General features: G+C 40.4%; 1 protein-coding gene across 3 annotated transcripts; it reads left to right on the forward strand.

Moving 5' to 3' along the window:
- Positions 1 to 565: 565 nt before the first annotated feature.
- Positions 566 to 13,118, forward strand: LOC145779851 (tryptophan 2,3-dioxygenase-like). Of its 3 annotated transcripts, XM_082591509.1 has the most exons (11): positions 566 to 634; positions 1,413 to 1,500; positions 4,774 to 4,870; positions 4,990 to 5,123; positions 5,350 to 5,411; positions 6,070 to 6,145; positions 6,329 to 6,547; positions 7,537 to 7,680; positions 8,339 to 8,444; positions 8,596 to 8,686; positions 11,853 to 13,118. In XM_082591509.1, the coding sequence occupies exons 1-11, from the start codon at positions 609 to 611 to the stop codon at positions 12,043 to 12,045; spliced, it is 1,236 nt and encodes a 411-aa protein (XP_082447635.1). In that variant the 5' UTR covers positions 566 to 608; the 3' UTR covers positions 12,046 to 13,118. The 3 variants fall into 3 exon arrangements, with proteins under 3 accessions (XP_082447635.1, XP_082447634.1, XP_082447636.1); XM_082591508.1 differs by lacking the exon at positions 566 to 634 and having other exon boundaries at positions 1,294 to 1,500; XM_082591510.1 differs by lacking the exons at positions 566 to 634; positions 8,596 to 8,686 and having other exon boundaries at positions 1,294 to 1,500; positions 11,853 to 12,039.
- The last annotated feature ends 5,158 nt before the right edge of the window (positions 13,119 to 18,276 follow it).

Below are 18,276 nucleotides of genomic sequence, written 5' to 3' on the forward strand. Positions count from 1 at the left end.
TCTCAGAGGTTTGAATATTGAAGTGTTTAACTGCCCTCGCTCATAGTTCAGCAAACCTTTAAGGGATTTGATACAAATAGTAAAAATGTTATGTATGTTTGCTGACTAGGCCTACACGGTGGAGTGGCGCATCGGATAAGGCGTTGCCTTTTCAATCATGCAAATCTGGTTCGACACCCGCTGAAGCTGATTATTGTAAAGCACCGCTCACCTCTACCTACTTTGTAATAAGTTGGGTGGGCGTAGTTGTTAAACGAAAGATGGCTGAGAAAAAAGAAAGCTGGCCAATTAAAACTTTATCTTCTTATTCCGGACACTTAGAGTCAAGTATGGCAGGCAGCTAGTTAGTGATTTGGCAGCTAGTGCTTGACGATTTATCTCAGGCCTACACCGGGAGCGAATAACAGAAGTTCGATCTAGATTCTAGATGTTGTGGTCACGTGACATGGCTATGGTTTCAATCAACCAATCGAAACTTTTTCCGTCTACTTTTGATTTCTCTTTCAGGGCTGACATTTTCTGTCATGTCTTAAAAGTCACCTGCAATATTTCTTGTGACCTCGACTTCTTTGTTCATTGATGACAAGACAATTGTGGAACGAACTGTGATGACGTGCCCTTACTTCACAAGCGGGTGACATTGTTGTTTGTTTACAAGTTATACTGTTGAAAAGGAGCGATCTTCCTGGCGTCAGCACTACCTGACTACTCACTATAGAACAGCGAGCATTCTGTTTCGCTAACCATACCGGTGTAGCCTCCACACTAGCCATCAAGACTTTTCCAAAAACATCTGCTACACTCGACTGCCTAGAAACATACAAGTTATATTGTTATGATGGTGATCGATCTGGATAATAATGTAAATTTGTTAGAAAGTCTAACTCTAACAGGAGAGACAAATGAAAATCGTTTATAATTCCAAAGAAAATTCAAAATAATCAACGACCGAAAAGAAACTCTACAATAATAAACCAAGAGAAACGCATTGCTAATTAATCAATGTGTTTTCACAATGCACTAGCCTTACAAGAGGCTAATTCTGATCAACTGCAATTGCAGTAATAACCTGAAAGCGGCACTGCAGTGAATGGACAAAGGGCAATAGCCTATTAAGTTATTAAATGAATTTGTAATGATCGATTTTCTGTTGCTTTCATGTTCACATCTGATCAATAAGTTAAATGAGAAGTGACTTAGAATTAGCTTTCCGGGTTTGCTAATTTTGGTCTCGTTTTGGTTAAAATTTATATTATTAGAGATTTTCAAATTTCAAAGCAAGCTACAGTATTATAGAAACAATACAATACTTTACACCGCTTTTGTTGTCTCAAGTGAGCTATTGTTACGTCACCATACATGTCGGTAGGTTACACCAGAAGCTGTAATGCTGACGTCACACACATTTGCAGGAAAACCTATGACAACAACAATGGCGCCTTCCAGTCAACGTCACAATTGGGCGACGAACCTCAAATTACGTACTCGAGTTATCTAAACGTAAGGACAGTAGATTGGAGATTTTGTATCTTCATATAATCTTTGATGACGCAACGAAGCTTTTGAATTTTAGAAACAAAAACATTTTTTACTTTATTTGCATCACAAATGATATGTTCCAACACGTCGCATTTGGCTTTGGTAAGGCCTTCAACGTTTAGCTGCAAGATTGTTACTCCGACAGGATGAATTTCTCTCATTGGACACCGGGGCCGAGGGTTTATCCTTTTACCACCCCAGGTGCCCTGTGAGTTGCGATCTCTGATTGTTGCCATTCGCTTCATTAATTCGAATTACCAGGACTCACCACGAGGAGGTTGGCAACATGAGTCCCTAACGCCATAGCACAACAGCTCCTAGCCAATGGCAAATGTAAAGTGGCAAACAAGAAGCACGCCCTTGCAGTGAAGCAGGAATGCAGCAGGCTCTGGAACGCCCCAAGCGCAGATGGCCATTTGTCAGCCCTCTTTAGCACCAGAGAACTTGCGTCTGCCATCAAACAAGTTAAAAGCGGGAAAGCACAAGGGCCCGATAACATCCCTCCAGAATTCTTAAGGCACTGTGGCTCCGAATGTCTGGCATGGTTGAAAAGGTTCTATACTGCTTGCCTGACCCTCCAGGCCATACCTAAAATCTGGCGAAAAGCAACTGTAGCGGCAGTACCTAAACCAAACAAGCCAGCTGATGATCCCAAGAGCTATTGCCCAATATCACTACTCTGCGTCCTATACAAGATCCTGGAACGGCTCCTGCTAACTAGACTCGAGCCAGTTGTTGATCTCCAGCTACCAAAAGAACAAGCTGGATTTCGGCACGGACGCTGTACGACTCATCAAACAGTCAAGCTGACCGAGGATATTGAGGAAAGTTTCCAGAAGGGCAACAAAGCAGGAGTAATCTTGGTGGACCTCACTGCTGCCTATGACACTGTGTGGCACCAAGGGCTAACCCTAAAGCTCCTCCGCATGATCCCAGACAAAAAGGTAGTGCGATTTCTCGCAAACATTCTTGCAAATCGGACCTTTTTGTTTAAGACGAGTGACGGGCAGTGCAGCCGGCCCCGCCGCTTAAAAAACGGTGTTCCGCAAGGATCATGCTTATCACTTCTACTATTTAACATCTACATTAGTGACATGCCAGAGACTACGGCACGCCAGTACGGCTATGCTTATGATCTGGCACTACTCAATTCTGACGAGTCCTGGCATGTGGTAGAGGAAGCACTGACAGATGACATGGTCCAAATAGCAGACTACCTGAAGCTGTGGATGCTGAAACTGAGCCTAGCAAAGACCACCGTCACACCTTTTCACCTTTTCAACATGGAATCTACGCGCCAATTGTCGGTCTCTCTCAATGGAAACCCACTCCCACACAACCCGTGTCCCACTTACCTAGGAGTGAAGCTCGACCGACAATTAACCTACAAACACCATGCTGAAGCCCTCCATGCTGAGCTATCAGCACGCAACAACTTGCTGAGATGCCTAGCTGGAACATCCTGGGGTGCTAATATATCCACACTCCGTACAAGTGCTCTTGCACTTGTTTACAGCACTTCCGAATATGCTTCCCCCACTTGGTGCCGCAGCGTACACACTTCCAAAATTGACACTGCCCTCAACACCACCATGAGAATAATCACCGGATGCCTGCTTCCAACTCCCACTGACTTTCTGCCGGTACTATCAGGCATCGCCCCAGGTAGACTTCGTAGGGAAAACCACGTACGTAGTCTGGTCCTACAAGCTATGTCAAGGGATGACCACCTCTTCAACCAGATTGTCCTAAACTCGCACTTTCAAAAGCCCTAGCGCTTGAAATCTCGACGCCCGTTCTCGCGACATGCTGCAGCTGTGTGCAAATCGAACTTCTACATTTCTAAAGTTTGGAACCGTAAATGGAGAGAAGTTGCGAGACCAACCCAATTCACAGTCCTTCCCAATACCAACACCCCACCTGGAGCAGAACTACCCCGGAAGGAATGGGTGAAGCTCAATCGCCTGCGGACTGGAGTGGGCCGTTTCAGCAGCAACATGTTTCAGTGGGGCCTCGCAGATTCACCATCTTGTGCGTGTGGCTCACATTTTCAAACTGCACACCACATTATCTATCAATGTCCTGTATACCGACCACAAGATAGACATGTGGACCTAACAACGCTCGATGAATACACAATCCATTGGCTGCTGCGCCTGGATGTAACAACGTGATCTGTGGCGGCCTCAAACGCAAGAAGAAGAACAAATGATACGATTCAGGACTATATTTAGTGGATTTGTCCGACCTCTTGCAAATATTTACAATGGCTCAGTCTGAGTTCACCAAGAAATATTAACAACAAATCTATCGCGGCCTTTTCATTGGTAGAAAATGTTTTGCTTCATTATTTTGTCTTCTGATTGACCAAAATGAGTTAGGCTAAAAAGCAGATTGCTCTGAAACTCAGGGGAAAGTGGACAAGACAAAAGAAGTGTGAAAATACGATTTTTAGCATGAATTATGAAGTAACGCTTTAGTAGAGAGTTTGCTTTGTTGAGCCAACAAACTAAACAAAGTAACTTTAGCGGGTTTAACATGAGAGATATAACGCAATTAAAAATAAAATAATCTACTCAAATGTTTTCGACACGTACGTACGTGTGTCCTCATCAGGAATTACTTAAATCTGCAATATACATAAAATGAAAATTATAAGATAAATCTGACTATACACTATAACTATAAAGACATTTCGGACTGAAAAGCACAAACTGAACAAGTGATACAAGAATGATTACTAGTAAATTGTACAGCGGCCTCAGCGGGAAACAGATCACATGAAGTGTAAACTACAGGCATGCTTTTCAGAGTGTCGTTACAGTTATAATGCATAGTCAGATTCACCTTATAATTTTCACATTATGTATATTGCAGATTTAAGTAATTCCTGATGAGGACAGATGTACGTGTCGAAAGCGTTTGAATTTATTTTTTAATTATGTTATATCTCTTTATAATAAAACATGATATATCCGCTAAAGTTAATTTGTTTTGTCTGTCTATGAATTAAATAGTGCAGATGATTTTCAACTTTTACATATGAGAACCAACGTCAGTGGTGGGAGCTGCTGCCAATGTGGCCTATTATTGTCAAAACTGGAGGCTGGCTGGTACTATGACATCATCAATGACTGGTAATATTGTGACGTCATCAATGTGTACTGTCTGCTTTTACACTGATGCTTTCATCTCAGATTTGTCTTGAGTAACAAACTAACATTGTTTTTGCAGCTTCGTGAGATTCTTTCAACGCAAGAGATGTTGACCTCAAAAGGAGGGAAGGCGGCAACCATTCATGATGAACACCTATTCATTGTGACCCACCAAAGTATGAATACGTGTGAATATTATGGTTAACTGCTTGCATAGATCAACATAATGTTTATAATGAAAATAATAAATTTCAAATATAATCGACTTTCAATGGAAGCTCTTGATACATTCCAGCGTTCGAACTCTGGTTCAAACAGATCTTGTACGAGATCGATTTGGTACGCGACATCTTCGCGGAGGAATATCTGGAAGAGAGAACGCAACTCTCCGCCATATCAAGGCTTGGCAGAGTGGTTGGTGTCTTAAAGGTGAGTGGGGTGATGAAAGTTGGTCATCTAAAAGGTGAGTGTGGTGCTTATTGCAGTTAGTTTGAAAGAAAATTCTCTTTCTCTCGATCTATATCTTGGACCGCTATATGTGCCTGGAGTGGATACGACAAAAAAGTCTCGTATGAAACGTCATATGAAAAGGCTAACCACGCGCAAGCCTCGTTTCGCTATTTTGAGGCCTTCGAAATGATTCTTCATGTTGCAGCTTCTGTGTTCACAATTTGACATCTTGGAAACAATGACGCCACAGGACTTTCTTGAGATGAGGTGAGATTGTGTTTGACTTTAACGCCGCAACCGCAAGAACACGATTGTTGCATCACAGTGCTCGTCTTTGTTGATTTTGTGTATTAGTCGTATAACGACGATACAATTTGGGTGGAGAGACAACTTGTTTAAACCATAAACAGACATAACCCAGCAACAACACTACATTTAACATTATAAACACAAAAAACAAAAAGCGAAGGTTATCGGCTAGTCATACAGCCCTTTTCAAGCCTACAAGAAAAATAATTTTAAAAGAAATACTAAAGAATAATAGGCTACAGTATCACAGCAAATTATGGTCAAATCTAAACATTTGAGAAACTGCTTAACTAGCTCACACAAAATAATAACTGAAAAATTACGCGGCACAACGGGTCAAGTGTTTGAGAGGTAAAATTAATTAATTGTTCAGAAAAGGACTCAAGCAGATCACGCAAGATGGACAGAAGCACAACACGAGACAGCGGCACAAACAAAGTAAAAAAAAAATATCTGGTTTTCTCCTAATCTGCTTGAGTCCTTTTCTGAACAATTAATTTTACCTCTCAAATATTTGACCCGTTGAGCTGCGTAATTTTTCAGATCATTTTGTGTGAGCTAGTTAAGCAGTTTATCATATTTTCACATTTACCATAAAATGCAAATTCTTCTTCAGGAAAGTCTTCGGGAACTCATCAGGATTTCAGAGTTTCCAGTTCAGGATGATTGAGATCCGACTTGGAGTAAGAGAAGTAAGTGTTACGTAGAAACAATGTAAATTTGTTATTGTAAATCGCACAAAATGAATGAGATGGTATAAAAACCTACAGAGTATGACATAACTCATTTTACGTGACTTTCTACTTATAGTTTGGTTTTAAGTTTCTTTGCAACGTACAAATTCCAAACTGTGTCAAACTTATGGCCATTCCCAGGACTTAAGAATCCTGCACAATCAGAAAAGTTATGAAGAAGTTTTTTTCGGGGAAGAAAAAGAAAAACTCTTGAAAGCAAAATCGGAGCCATCTCTCCTCTCTCTGATTAACAACTGGTTGGAACGAACTCCCGGTCTGGAGGAAGACGGTTTTAACTTTTTTGACAAGTTCAAGAGGGTGGTAGATGAGATGTTGAACCAAGAACAAAGTGAGTTGGAGGTAAGAGGCTGCTGTAATAACAAACAGTGATGTCACAGCAGTTTATACATTTGTGATGAAATAATCCTCATCAACCACTTTTGCAATCTACCTGCTGGTTGTGACGTTAACAAGCGAATAGAAGTTTACCATGCCACACGCATACTTGAGTTCTCTTAATGTGTACTCTACTACCCACTGTAGATCTGTCATCTTTGTGATTCAGAAGCTTTCCTGATACGTCATATCAATCATGAATCACTTTCAACGTATTTTAGTTTTCCTGTGTGTAAACTGCTTATAGTAATAAAAGGTTTCTGCAGACTCTTAACCTCAGTTCTGGTTTCTCGGTGTTATGGGAATTGCTAATCATAAATAATTGCTAATCAATAAATAATCCATTTGATTCTATTTGAATAAGAGTAGCCTACTGATGAAGCCGCCTTTACGGCGGCGAAAGCTCCACCAATAAATTTTTGTAGTTACCAAACCTGGTTGAATTTTTATTGATTGTAAACTGCTTGGTGGTGGTTTTATTGCAAGTGAATTTTGAATCACTGAACCGGAAATTAGCTTCGAGGTTTAAACTTCAGGCTATTTCTACACGTGCAGTTGTAACTGTTTATTTTCAATCTGCAAGTTCTTATTTTTTTGCAAGTTGTCATTTGATTAGGAATATCTTCTGGAAGTGCAATCACTCAAAGACGTTGTTACATCACTTTCAACATTATTGTTGTGGGCAGTTTGATGCAATGTTATATTGCGTCACAATGATACGTCCCCAAATGGCACAATTTGTTCGTTTTTATCGATACACCGTCGGTAAACGCTGAATTAATGTTAAAAACACAATTTTGGAGGTTAGGTCAAGAGTTATTTTATAACGTGATGAAGAATCAAAATTATTCTCTTATTCTTAACTCAAATTATTTAATATTTTGCTGCTAAACAAAAAAATCATTAAAACCAAATTGAAATGCTATTTTACGTCATCGTCTGCGTCATTATAGAAATGCTCAAATCCTGGAAGGAGAGATGAACTTCGAGAGGAGCATGAGACGAGACAAGAGATGTTTTCATCTCTCTTTGATGAAAATATCCACAAGAGTCTTGTGGAGAAAGGAGGAAGAAGATTCACACACAAAGCAACTCAGGTTGGCTTCCGATGCGAAATGAATTGTTATCAAGAAATATCAGGAAATTGATTTTCTCATCAATCTTATGTCTCAGTTTGTCACCTACGACATGAACAACATCATGATATTCTTGAATTTATTTGATCACTTCTTGGATATGCAATTGATTGAGTTTCGCTTTTAGCAGCATGATCGTTGCTTACTTCACAATGTAGATTTTAACGACCTGTTTTAGCCTGATGTTGCGAGGTCGTTGTAGTAATAGCGAATTGCACTAGCTTTCGGAACACACTTCCCTAGTTATGTGCTTTTTCGTCATAAGCGAATGACTATTATTTCGTCATAGCACATGACTAGCGAACTGTACTCCAAAAGCTAGTGCAGTTCGCTATTACCACAGCGAACTCGCAGCACCAGGCTAAAACAGGTCGTTAGTAGGTATCTACATTGTAAAGTTCCTGGTTGGTTTTAGTTTGAATTCCCTCATGACAACCTCTGAATGGAAATATTTTCTGTTCTTCTAATCTAAGCAGCTACTGCGTTGTATTGTTGTTAATAAAGAAGCATATGATTTTTACTTTGTTGTTATTATACACCGACTGAGGTATTTCAAATGTGCTTTTTCGAAAAGACTACGATGGCCAAGTGAACACATTGTAATTTTCAATTGTTCCAGGGAGCTCTGATGATATATCTCTACCGAGAGGAGCCGAGATATCATCTTCCCTTCCAAATATTACAGACTCTCGTAGACATCGATGTCACCTTTGTTAAGCTCAGATGTAAGTAAGCAGCAAACGTTTTCGGCTCTACATTCTATCATTTGAATGGCAGTCAATCATTTGAAAGGCAGACGCATTACACCAAAGTATAAGCCTACGAGTTGATTAGCTTGTAACTTAGGCTACTTATTGGATTGATCAACTTTTGCAGTCAACCACACCAGCATGGTCCAGAGGATGATCGGAGGAAAGATGGGAACTGGAGGATCTTCCGGATATCATTATCTTCGAGCCACTTGCAGGTAAGTGCTGTCCAAGATCAGTCAGCTTTCTTCTTATCAGTTGATATCAACCATTTTCCATCAATGTCCTAAGTCAGGGGTCACCAAACTACGGCCCGCGGGCCGGAACCGGCCCGCGAACTGATTTCATCCGGCCCGCCACCTGCTGAGGAAATAAAAGCTGCACTACAACTGTTAAGGAAAAAAGTTACCAAACTTTTTGTAAAGGACTGACGTTGCTGTTGAGCTACACGCAACCTGTTAATGACTTTTCAATATTGTTTCTTCTTATGACATCACAAACTTTGTTGTTCAAAATACCAATGTTTCATCAGTGCGACATCTCTGTTTAGTCAAATCATACCAGCCAGACTAGACATCATAAGCAGAAGGATTTGGACAATTCAAGTTAATAGAGATTCTAAATAGTTGTATATCTTTTCGCAATTTGCATCCGGCCGGCAGCTGTTAATCTCGCAGCAATCCGGCTCTCAGAGAAAAAACTTTGGTGACCCTTGTCCTAAGTGAACATGGCCTAATTACCCAGACAATATCTTCGTACAAATCGTCAATGAAAGAATTGATGAAATCGCTCTGAATTTTCGGTTTCAAAAAAAGTAAAAGAATCATGTTTAAAATGTCTTGCAATTGAATGAATGGCAGTTGGATGGTTGATCAATTTCATGAATGATTATTAAGAGAAATTTCCTTCTGTATACTTAGCCTACAGCAAGAAGTCCTATCCTATTCCAAGCACCTGAGATCTCTTTCTCTCTCGCGCTATTGAAAAAGTTTGAAATAACACTAACTTTGAAATGAAGTCGATTTACGTATTAAGAGTCTGATTATGAATCACGGAATTAGGGGGTTGGAGTGTTTAAATCCGGGATATCTGGTTTAAATCCGGCTTTACGAAAGTAGTTCAACTTTCGCGATCATAACTTCGGTTAACCAGTGATTAAAAGTCATGCAAAATTCTGAACTACTTTAAAGAAGCGAATCCAAAGATTCCGAAATTTTATTTTTTAAGTCTGACGCACGTCATAAAGGATGCATAATTGGTATGTGACGTCACGAAACAAAGTTCACAATTTCTACAATGTGAATGTAACTTTAAAAATTGTAATAAAGCCAGTCATTTTAGTTTGTGTCCATTTCTAACTTACATTTAGTCTAAAGTGCAATTACAAATGCACTGCAGTTAACAGCTGGAACTCCACAGAAGAGCACATCTATGAGAACAGGGCTGCCATGTAAATATTGCGTAAGCATGTGAATTGGCCAGAATGCACCAACAGTTGGACAAGGTTTCAATACTTTGCAAGCCGAGATCTTGTTGAGTTTTGGCTGTAACATTTGCATCTTCACGTGTTGAAATGAAATCACTTGGTAAAAAGTGCAGTGAACATATAGCCTACGGTTGGTCTTGGTTGGATTAAAATCCCTGCAACTCATATCTTTCACCCACAGTTTCAACAAACTTGGATTGTTAGGGCAGGGGTGGCCAGACCTGGTGTAAGAGGATTAGCCTACTTGTGAATTAACAAGTTAAAAGAAGTTTTTAAAAATTCCATAACCAACTTAAATTTTAGCACTGAGCAGCAATATAACAATTTTGAAATACAAAGCAGGCCTAACTATGTTAAAACTCACTTGTTATGAACTAGAAAAATAACTTTATTGGTTAGCAAGCCAAAGTGATGTAAAACAAAACCTTGAATACTTATAGTCATAAATTCTGCAAACATTGCAACCTAGGCTACATTAAAATCCTAACTTCTCTATGCTTGTTTTCCTAAACATTGTAAGATAATGTAACTTGTTCGTAGTGTGTAGCCTACATTTGATAAAGCAGAGTTTTAAGATAACTTGAAAACTTGATTCAGTGCTGAGCATAACACTGTTCGCTAAAATACATTCAAACTTTCTGTAATATGTAGCGACCGCGCCATACTGTATTTAAACCTGATTGCCCTGTTTTAGTGGTAGCCTACTAAGCAGGTCATAACGTTCTCATTTAGTCGCTTCTATATTTTGCTTGACCTCTGCTATGGGTTTGGCATAGACTAGGTTGTTTTTCGTTGTGATGATCAGAAATAAAAACAAACTGAACTGATATTAGCCAATAATTGTGATGTACTTGAAACCATAGCATCACATATGTAATCTAGGTGGGCAATTGCCCACCTAGTCCCTTTGCTTGACCCCCTAGCCCTTTCTTTGCCACCCTAGTTTGAAACTAGGTGGGCAATTTTTAAGACTTAATTTTTGTTGAAGTTAGATCCAAGTTAAAGAATGAACAGCTAAATGGAAAGCTTCAGCATACATTTAGAACTTATGAGCATACCTTTGACCTTACTTATAATATCCTTAACGTTCCATTCAAGCAGATTAATTATCAATTTGTGTTGTGACTTGTAAGTACCTCAATTTTTGTGTGAGATTCTAAATATCTGAATTACCGAAGTTTGTTCCTGATTTTCATCAAAATAAAATACCAGCTCTTTAGAATCATCTAATTCTTCAAAGATTCAACTCATTATAAAATCTTAGCAGTAATGTGCTTCATATAGGCTATTATCATAGTTGTTTCTTTTTACTTCAGTAGGCTACAAGAGACCTCTGCAACTAAATGTTGCTAGCTTAAATTTTATTACCGTACATTATTATTCATAAAATATTGTGGGTGGGATGAATATAGGAATCAATCATGGTCTCAAAAGTTTAGTCTAGGTATAATATGCCTTTTTACCCACAATTTGCCTGAGAAATCTGCATTTTTAAGCTTAGGCCTACATGTTTTACGCTCGGGAAAAAAATGCCCTTTTTCCTATCATTTACGCGCGAAAAGTGCCCTTTTTAACATAACTCTCGCGCTAAAAGTGTCCTTTTTTGAAAATTTGCCCACCTATAGTCCCAATTAGTGAAAAGATGCTATGCTTGAAACCATGCCAAAGCCTAAACCTCAAAGCTAGAAATAAAGGTGATTTGGTCCGTCAGAACAAAGAAAGTTTGCTTTACTTCATCATTAGGCTACTGATTGTTACAATGTGTAGTCGCTCGGCTGTGGCACAGCGCCTGGCATCTAAATTTACTTTTTACTGTAGATTTGTTTTACTGTGGATTTGTTTATTTGAAGTTTAAACATTGTCTCAGAGTGATAACACTATTTTCTCTCTTGTTTCAGTGATCGCTACAAGGTTTTTCTTGACTTGCTTAATATTCCCATGTTCCTCGTAACTCGGGATAGAATTCCTCCCTTGACGGAAAATATGAAAGCAACACTAGACATTCATGATTGGGTGAATAAAGGCTTACAAAACGGAAAACCATCCAGCCCATTCTTACCAAGAATCTGCAGTGGAAGCAGAATTTACTAAAAATGAAAAGCACGTTATATAGTTAAGAGAAAGAAAACATGTGGAGAAACACTGTAGGTGTAAATATTATATTAAAAAGGCACATTTTATGATGATGATTTAAATTTGCAATAATCTATGTTATTGTTAGTTGAATTTTTTTTCATTTCTATATTTTTATCACGTTTGTAAACAAATATAAAAACAAATCTTTTTTTATTTGTTAACGGTTTTAAACTGAAGTTACCTGTAAGATGTTTAGCTGAATTCTGTTAATCTCGGCGAATCAACAAGTGAACGAAACAGGGAGCCTATGATTAAGAGGCTTTTTCAGTTTATGATAAAAACCCCCACAATCCATCAGTAGACCTATCTCGTCAAATTCGACAATAATTCAGTCCAATGATTTCCAACCTTTGTGGACTTACGGCACCCTACAGAAAATGCCCCGTTAGCTTCTGACGTCACGCGCTCTTGATTCGCGTCAGTATGCTAGAATTCATTTAATCTGTACAATTAGCCTAATACCGTAGGCTTATTGTGCACTTGTGCAATGTGCAGTCTCGCACCTCGCTGGGGAATTGAAAGTACTGAATTTGTACTGAATTTGTACTGAATTGATTCTAGCGATTGCGATGCTCACAGCGGCGCTTTTCCAATCAAAACTAGGGTCCTTTTTAAGTAGCTGGAAACATTTCACTGCAAGAAGAACGTTTTTTTTACTCGATCAAGTAACCGAGTAGGCGGCAGGGCGTTGTTCAGAGAGAGTTTATTTGTGGTTTCGCGGCTGTCAACCGTTGTGGTGTTTTTGTTCAGTAGCCTAATCTTTTTTCTGGATTCTGTTGTTCAACATCATGCTTGCTGTGTTGAAATAAATCAAGAAATATAACTTCGAAGAATACCGTGTCCTGACCCTACCTCGCTACTATCGTGCCCAGAGGTGCTGTCTTCCTGCCGACGGGCGACGATTGTAGGGGCGGGCATTTTAATAAGCAATGCGCCGCTACAATAAGCAACTTCAACTTCGTTTTGATTGTGTTTTGTGCATTTTCAGGCAAAATTATTGCTTTTTGATTTAAAACACACCTTGTAGCCCATTTGACCAAATTTATCAAAATTAAATTGCATTTTTCCAGAAGTTTGAGTGAGAGCCAGAGCCATTGTAAGTTAGTGTATAGCCTACATAGTCTGGAAAGTCAATGGCAAATCTGCCAGAGGTTGTTGTTTACAGCGTCACCTAGGAAAGATAGGGCAACTCACAGAATCTGCGTGGAAAGTATGCAAATGCAGGCATAGGCTATTGTCTATTATCAACAGTGAAACTGTGCATGATATTGTGGTTGCAGACTTGTTTTTAACTAATGTAGGCTAGAATGTTTAGTTCAGTTCAGTTTATTGCTTTGCTGGTTATAAACAAACAAAAAGTAGCCTAGCCTACATACAAATTGAGTGTCTATCAGAACCACAGGATGGCAACGGAAGACCTGTAAGGTCATGTATGTCAGCTGCCACCCTAGCCTGTTGCAGTCTAACACAGTAGCCTAATAAAAACAAACGAACAAATAATCACACTAAAAAAAAGCGGAAATATGAACACCAATACAGAAAAAACAAAGAAATATCACCATTAAAGCAAATATGAATTAATCACCATGTTGACCAAGAAGAAAACACTTGTAGCCAACTTAGCTATATAAAAGACATTAGTGTTCAACTGTTTTATTCGCATCAACAGCGCACGGGTACAAAGGATTGACACGGCGAGAGAGCACAAACAAACATAGCCAGGTCGAAGACTTTAGTAAACCGACCTGCTAACTGCAGACAGTGCACACCGGTGTTAAACTGTTTTATTCGCATCAACAGCGCACGGGTACAAAGGATTGATACGGCGAGAGAGCACAAACAAACATATGCACAAACAAACAGCACAAACAAACATCGACCTGGCTATATAGCCAGGTCGAAGACTTTTCGAAAACCGGTCTGCCACATCCCGCGGCGGCGGGGAGCGGCGTGATTTAGGGGTGACGATGCACCTGGAAGGGTAAGTCCACCAGCTTAGGTCGCTGGGGCCAGGCTGGGGGGTCGAGGTACCTGTGGAGGGAGAGTGTGGATCGAAAACGTTACATGACCCGTCCGCAAATTTAGAATGGCGAGCGAGCCAGGGAGACAGGCTCTTTTTGCATTGCCCAGAAAGATGGCCTGCGACGGGCCGGGCGACCCGTCGCGTGTGGACGCTGGAACCGGCAGTAATTGACCGCCGAGCGGCGCCCACGTCTTCTTCACGCGACCTCGGCGCAGGTACTTGACTCTCAAACCCGGTCTGCCAGTAGGCAGAGCGGATGAAATTGGGGTCTACCACGAGGAAGAGAGTCAACTATTTAAGGATAATTTGGCTCTCGTGGCAGACGAAATTCAAATAAAAATGTGGAGCAGAGGCTCGATTAATCAATAGAAACAAAAAATATAGGTGGGAATGTAGCCTAATACATACTCACTGGAGAAGAGTAAGCTTTGATTCGGCGAGCACGGATGTGCACTGGCCAGACGTTGGGGCAGGTTCGCCCAGCTGGGTCGGGAGGCTAGCGATCGAAACCAGAGGCACTGATAGGCTACATTACCAGGAAAAAGTAGAAAATTGGGGTGGAAATTTTGAGGCTGCATCGAGTTGATCAGGGGATCGTGTTGATCAATGCGTTGAAAGCAGAGCGAAGTTGATCCGAGCGGGCAAGAACAGCGTTACAAGGCGAAGGCAGCGTAAGATAATTCGAAACAATTGATTGATTAATACATAGAGATATAGTGATGATTGAAGTTACTTAATTGCTGTTAAACCAGTCTCGATTCACAATGTGCATGAGACATTTTATTTCTTTCCTTTGTTCATTTTTGAATGCTTGGGTTTGATGAGACCGGAGCATTATAAAAAAGATGACACTGGTTTATAGACATAAGTTGATGATATAAGGTGATGAATTTTAAGACAATTGATATAAGGTTATGACGTCTAAACGGTTTGCTGTCTTGCGCGCTCGGATACTTACTGCAACGTTTCTGTTAGTCGTTTGAAGACGATTAGTCGTTTTTTTAGTTCAGTTGGTTAGCGCGTAGGCTAACTTCGTGAACGAAGAATCTTCAAGATCAAGCGTCGTGATTTTTGTTATTTGCTATGTAAATTTTTGTTATTCCTAATACCTACTCAATTTAATTTACTTTTCATTGCTGGAGCGAACATGTAGAGAACGGCAAAGTAAACACACGAACACGTAGAGAACTTTTCTAATACTTCTGTATTTTTGTAGAAAATTTAGTGCGTTGGTGTAGCTAATTTTAGGTGAAATGGTGTAATTTGGAGCTTGAAATGGTGTAGTCCACCCCGCTTAGCTCAGTGCTTACGCGCCCGGCTCAAGATCACGCGGCGCTGGTTCGACTCTCAGGGTGTGCACTTGAGCAACGCATTTCAGAACTGCTCTCCATTCAGCGGCACCTAGTGAATGGAATAATTCCCCGGCAACAACACTTCAACAATTGGAAAACTTCACTCTGTCAATCTCGGTAACCGTGTAGGGTTTTGCTAATCTTAAGTCTCCTAGTGTAGGGTTTGGGGCTATCTGATAGCCGTATCTTTTGTTTATAAAAAGGATAATTAAAAGGGATAATTTAGGCTTTTGTCTAGGGCAGGGGTGGGGAACCTTTTTAGTATTGCGGGCCACATAAAATGAGAAATAACACAGGCGGGCCACTAAAAATTTCGAAATTTTATTTACAGATAAAAATGCAGCGAATAAAAAATGCTGGAACATTCTGCCTTCATCACCAATCTTTCTTTTCTTTGCAGAAGCCATTGTACAACGAAAAATTTTGCTAATTTGAGAAGTAGGCTAACTCTGCAAAACACTTTAAGTAGGCTACTCCGCAAAACACTTTTTCCGAATGGCATAACTGACCGATTCACAATAACTGGTCACATTGTGACGTACACATTGTTGTTACAAATGGCCTTCTATGATGGATTAACTAGTCATAGAAGGCCATTCGCAATATACCGAGAATGCAGATTGCAGAGCCTACTCTTTTTTGAGCTGTTGTTTCAATATATCCTGGGTAAAGAAATTTTGACGCGGGCCACATGGAACAGTCACGCGGGCCGCATTCGGCCCGCGGGCCGCAGGTTCCCCACCCCTGGTCTAGGGGTATGATTTCCTACAAAAATCAAACAAGCAAAATGTAATATTAAATATATTTGTTATATTTGTCTATGGACCTCTATCTTCTGATCTGAACCAAATAAATAAATAAAAATTCGGAAAACTGAAACTGAAAATATGTCTAGTCAATTTCGTTTTATCGACCGGTGGCGACATTTCCCATACGTGAATTTAACCTTCTCCTTCTGGCTTTCAGTCCGTTCGCTTTGCAAGTCTATTTCTGAGTGTCCGCATTTTTCAATTCCCCGCTTATTTCATGATATACCGGTTAGTGCCTTTTTATCAGTACCGTAATAGCCTATCGTGAGAGTTATGAAAGCAAAACCGGTTACATAGTTGTGTCGCTTTAGAAGTACAAATGTGTTGAGTTAAATTCCGTGTGACATTGGTTAAACCTAAACAGGAAGCGTGACCTAAATTCCATGAGAACAGAATTTAGGTATTGAATTTGCAGCGTTGAAATGCATTTTGCAATTCTGATAAGTTTCGGTTAAATGTTAAAATATAAATTTGTTTCTTAAAAACATGGTACATGTTACAACTGGCCCTGCCTCAAGAGCCTCTACAAGTATGCGAAACTACCAGGAATATCCGATCAAGGCTTTGTCAGTCCGAAGATAAAGAGGCCGAGGCAGCTGTGGCCGAGTGGTTAGCGCGTTGGGCTCGCAGTCGAGAGCCTGCACGTTCGACTCCAGCCATCCGCACTTGCTGTTGCTTCTCTGGGCAAGAAACTTTACGATAATTGCCTCTACCCAGTGATCGATTTCGAGTAATGGGTAGTACCAAATTTAAGTCATAAGTAGAGTAGACAACCGGAAACAGACATTGCCGTCGGCTGCAGCGTGGGTCAGGTGTACGTCGGAAGGCGTACACCGATGCATAGCGCTCAAGTCCGCTTTCCCGCAATGCAGGGTAAAGATATGAAAAACAAACAAACAAACAATTCAAAACCAACCAACCCATCTTGAGCAAACTGGACTCTGGCAACACTGGAATAGAGGTTATGTTTTTGACCAGCTGAGACGGAGACTTGAGACCTGCTTGTGATTTGTGAATAAACTGAGTGAAGTATTGGTACCCAATTGGTACGCTGTTGTTTCTGGCTGATGCTTTGACATGATCTGACTCAATATTTTTGTGCGTAAGTTGCTAATCCAGGGTCATTCCCAGGATGAGCAACTTATATAAGGCAGGGCCCCAAGGGTGTTGTCAAAAATCTATCGAGAGGAACTTTTATCTGACGTTTGGTTTGATTTTGAATCTTTATTCACAGACTGACAAAGTCTTGATAGGTTATTTTTGGTAGTTTTGCATATTTGTAGAAGCTTTCGATGCAGGGACAATTTCTAAGATTGGCAGAGTGAAGTTTTCCGATCATTGGGGTGTTGTTACTGAAGAATTATTCCATCTATTTGGTGCCGCTAAATGGAAAGCAATCCTGAAAATGCGTTGCTCAACACACCCTGAGGGTCGAACCAGCGCTGTGTGATCTTGAGCCGGGCGCGTAACCACTGAGCTAACGAATTTGGTTTCTGTATTGTTAATGGAGAGGGCATGCAATGGCCCATGCTGAATTTTAGGGATTAGGACATTCTGTCTCAGTCAACCTGTTGTGAGGGATGCCACCGATGTCGTCCCCTGAACACGTCGTATCCCCGATGTCGTCTCATGCCGATGCTTCAGCAAAAAAGCGTATTCCCAGCAAATATAAAGTCTATTCGGCAGCGTTATTCATAATCATTCACCGGGGACGACATGGGTATTGATGTTCGAAATGAAATCCAACTGCCTGCCGCATATAAAGCTTTTTGTGGCGGCGTAAATGATTGTGCATCTGGATGTTTGGGAGGAATGACATCGGGAGTACGACATCGGCGGGGGATGACATCGTCACCACCCGTTGTTAGAGATTGCCAGATGTTTTGTCTCTTGAGATCTTTCACCCTGACGTTTTGGCCCTACAAGACATCTGCTACTTTTGTGAAAAGTGTGAGATTGAGAGTAGCAAACTGTCACAAATCAAATGATTAGGCTATACAAT

This window comes from Aplidium turbinatum, chromosome 11, assembly GCF_918807975.1.
Source record: "Aplidium turbinatum chromosome 11, kaAplTurb1.1, whole genome shotgun sequence".
Taxonomy (NCBI): Eukaryota; Metazoa; Chordata; class Ascidiacea; order Aplousobranchia; family Polyclinidae; genus Aplidium; species Aplidium turbinatum.